The 2,794-nt window shown below is 60.2% G+C and overlaps 1 protein-coding gene across 1 annotated transcript in view; it reads right to left on the bottom strand.

The window, feature by feature from the left end:
* The window catches only part of LOC137917828 (ubiquitin-conjugating enzyme E2 E2), a 10,794-nt gene extending 8,443 nt beyond the window's left edge, over positions 1–2,351 (bottom strand). The window contains exons 1-3 of the mRNA XM_068760563.1: positions 2,268–2,351; positions 954–1,142; positions 145–195 (exon numbers count right to left, since the gene is read on the bottom strand). Of these exons, the coding sequence (XP_068616664.1) occupies positions 145–195; positions 954–1,135 (233 nt within the window). The 5' untranslated portion in view covers positions 1,136–1,142; positions 2,268–2,351. The remainder of the gene's footprint in view (positions 1–144; positions 196–953; positions 1,143–2,267) is intronic.
* Positions 2,352–2,794: the final 443 nt, after the last annotated feature.

The following is a 2,794-nucleotide window of genomic DNA, read 5'->3' on the forward strand; positions in this document are numbered from 1 at the left end:
TAACGTCTCTCACAAAAAAAAAACGACGACGGCTAAACCACAAACGGCGTCAGCGACCGGAGACGAGGCTCCTCCCCGCCGCCTCGGCAACGTCACACGCACAAACCCTCAGACGAGCACGCCGCCGAGATAACGCCGTCTTACCTGCAGTTCGGAGGCGGGTCCAGCGTGATTTCTGCAAGCTCCTTCTGAATCCTGCAAGGCAAAGATGGGAATGTCAGAAATCAGCGAGGGGGGGGCGTCCAGGAGAGGCTGGAGGACGGGGTCGTCCCCCGTCTACGCCCCCCGTTTGGACCGGGATCGTCCCCCATCTACGCCCCCGTTTGGACCGGGGTCGTCCCCTGTCTACACCCCCCGTTTGGACCGGGGTCGCCCCCCGTCTACCAGTCTTCGCCCCCCGTTTGGACCTGTAGGCGTTAAGGGGGGGTGGGTGCCGGGGAACGCCGCGTTTATACCGCACAAACCAAACCGTGAGATGATTTTCCGTCTGGACGAAGGACCGAAAGCAAATCACAGTGCGAATCGTTTTGGACGGACGCCGTGGAGAAGATGGCCGACCTTCAGAGCGACCTTCAGACTGACCTTCAGAGTGACCTTCAGATCCTCCGTCCACGCAAAACGACACAAACAAGACCCGGAGGAAACTCGGAACAGCGAGAGATTGGGCAGATTGGCTGGTGGTTAAGTCCGGCTTAAAGCCACGGGGGGGGGGGGGGGGGGGGTCAGACCCAATCCGGTTTCCATAGAAACAATAAGAGATTAAAATGCGTAGGAAATTAAACCCCTCCCGGCAGGTGAGACTACCTGTAACGCTCAGTGCACGTGTGGCGTTTGATTTGGCGAGGCCTCCGCACGCCGCCCGCCTCCACTCAGGCGTTGTGGCCGTTTGAAACGACGGCGCCCGCGGGCGGGACCGAACGGCCCTCGTCTAACCGGCCGCCATCGGGCCTCACCTCTTGGCGCTGGTTGAGAGTTTGGCGGCGGTTTTACTCGAGATCTTGGTCTCCTTCTTTTTGGGCTGGGCCTGCTCGCGCTCGCGCTCCTGCTCCGGCGGCGCCGATTCCCGCTGCTCGATGTCCGAGCTCCCCCCGCTGGTGCTGGGGCTGTCGTCCGGTCGCTGCACTTCGCTGGACATCGTGGGCCTTGATCCGAAAAACAAAACAAAGATGAAAGGCAAGAAGTGTGAGGGGGGGGGGGGCAATAAAGGTGATGTACTGTCAAACTGGACGGCAGTGCCATCTCAGCAGAACGGGTTGAACTGAGGGGGGGGGGGGGGGGGGGGGGCATATATTACAGGGTAATAGTTTGTGAGTAGCGTTCCTGTCAAACCCTTCAATAGGAATGAATGAAATATGGATCAATGGCGTTCTAACAAGACCGATCAAACCAGATCAGAAAAGCCCATCCGCGATGAGGATGGCGATGGACCCCCCCCCCCCCCCTTCCCTCCTCCTCCTCCTCCTCCTCCTCCTCCTCCTCGGGAGGACAGGCAACCGTACTTCATAAAAACAGATATAAACCCATCTCGGAGCTAAACCGGATTGAAGCCCCCTTTTTTTTTATTTTTTTATACCCCGGGTGGGGGGCGTTTCGCGGTCATGGCAGCGGCTAAAATGTACCCCCCCCCCCCCCCGCTTCATTAGCCGAGGGATGCCCGCCCGGGTCGATGCGGAGGCTAACAGCCGAAAAACACCGACGGCAGCAGGTTTAGGCGTCCGGTCGTTACCGGTAATCAGTCAATGACTCCGGTCGGTCAACGTTTGTGAGGAGAAAATCACAGCAGGGGTCCGTTTGGGGGGGGGGGGCGACAGGGCGGGGGGGCCACGACGAACGAGTAAACATCACCGGGCGCTAGCTTACATTACAGGGCCGGGGGAGGAGGCGGAATGTAAGGGTGCGTTACGTTCCCGCTCCGGGGTGTATCACCAAGGAAAACGGGGTGGGGGGGGGGGGGGGGGGCAGGCCTCGGTGATTTAAACTAAAATACGCAGAGACGAAGGCGGTTCTCTCCCCCCCCCCCGGCGGCGGCGGCGGGGGGTGATGGAGGACGGTCAGCGGCAGGGCTAGCGGAGGGTCGGCCGGAGGAGGGCGGGGTGAGGAGCAGTGACCCCGCTCCGGCACAAAGGGAGGCTCGTCCCACACGTTCACCTCCCCCCTCCTCCTTCTCCTCCTCCTCCTCCTCCGCTGGAAAACGACACTTTTCACGGGACATTTACTCACTTTCCTTCTCGCGGATACACGAGCGGCGGCGGCGGCGTCGACATTACCTGGCGGCTGGCCGTCGATGCTGCAATTCCGCGTCGTAATCCACAAGGTAGCGAGAAAAGTAGATCCTCGCGCGGCCGCCTGCTCGCTCCCGCGTCCTCGCTATTTAACTGGAGGTAGCAGCGACCGCGCAGAACTGAGGCAGCGCCGGACACGCCTCCGCGCGCGCGCTCGTCCCGGCCCCGCGCGCGCGCGACGCTCATGCACGTGGGCTGCAGCGGTGGGAGAAGAAGAAGAAGAAGAAGGAGGAGGAGCCCGCGCGAGGCCAAATGGTTTAATTAAACACTGAAAACACGCAGGCTGCGTTGATATCACGCATAAAATGTCTTTATCACTCTCCCGCGCGTGCGTGCAGGGGTGCGGGTAGAATCATCTGACCCACGTGGAGAAAATGGTGCCCCCCCCCACCCCCCTTCATCTCTGCATTTTTCTTTCTCCGCCCATTTTGCAGTGCCCACATTTTAGGTACATTACATTACATCCAGCCATACGCAAAGGTAATGCAGCCTCCATAGGTAGCACTGGTAGC

Source organism: Brachionichthys hirsutus, chromosome 3, assembly GCF_040956055.1.
Source record: "Brachionichthys hirsutus isolate HB-005 chromosome 3, CSIRO-AGI_Bhir_v1, whole genome shotgun sequence".
In the NCBI taxonomy this organism is placed as follows: Eukaryota; Metazoa; Chordata; class Actinopteri; order Lophiiformes; family Brachionichthyidae; genus Brachionichthys; species Brachionichthys hirsutus.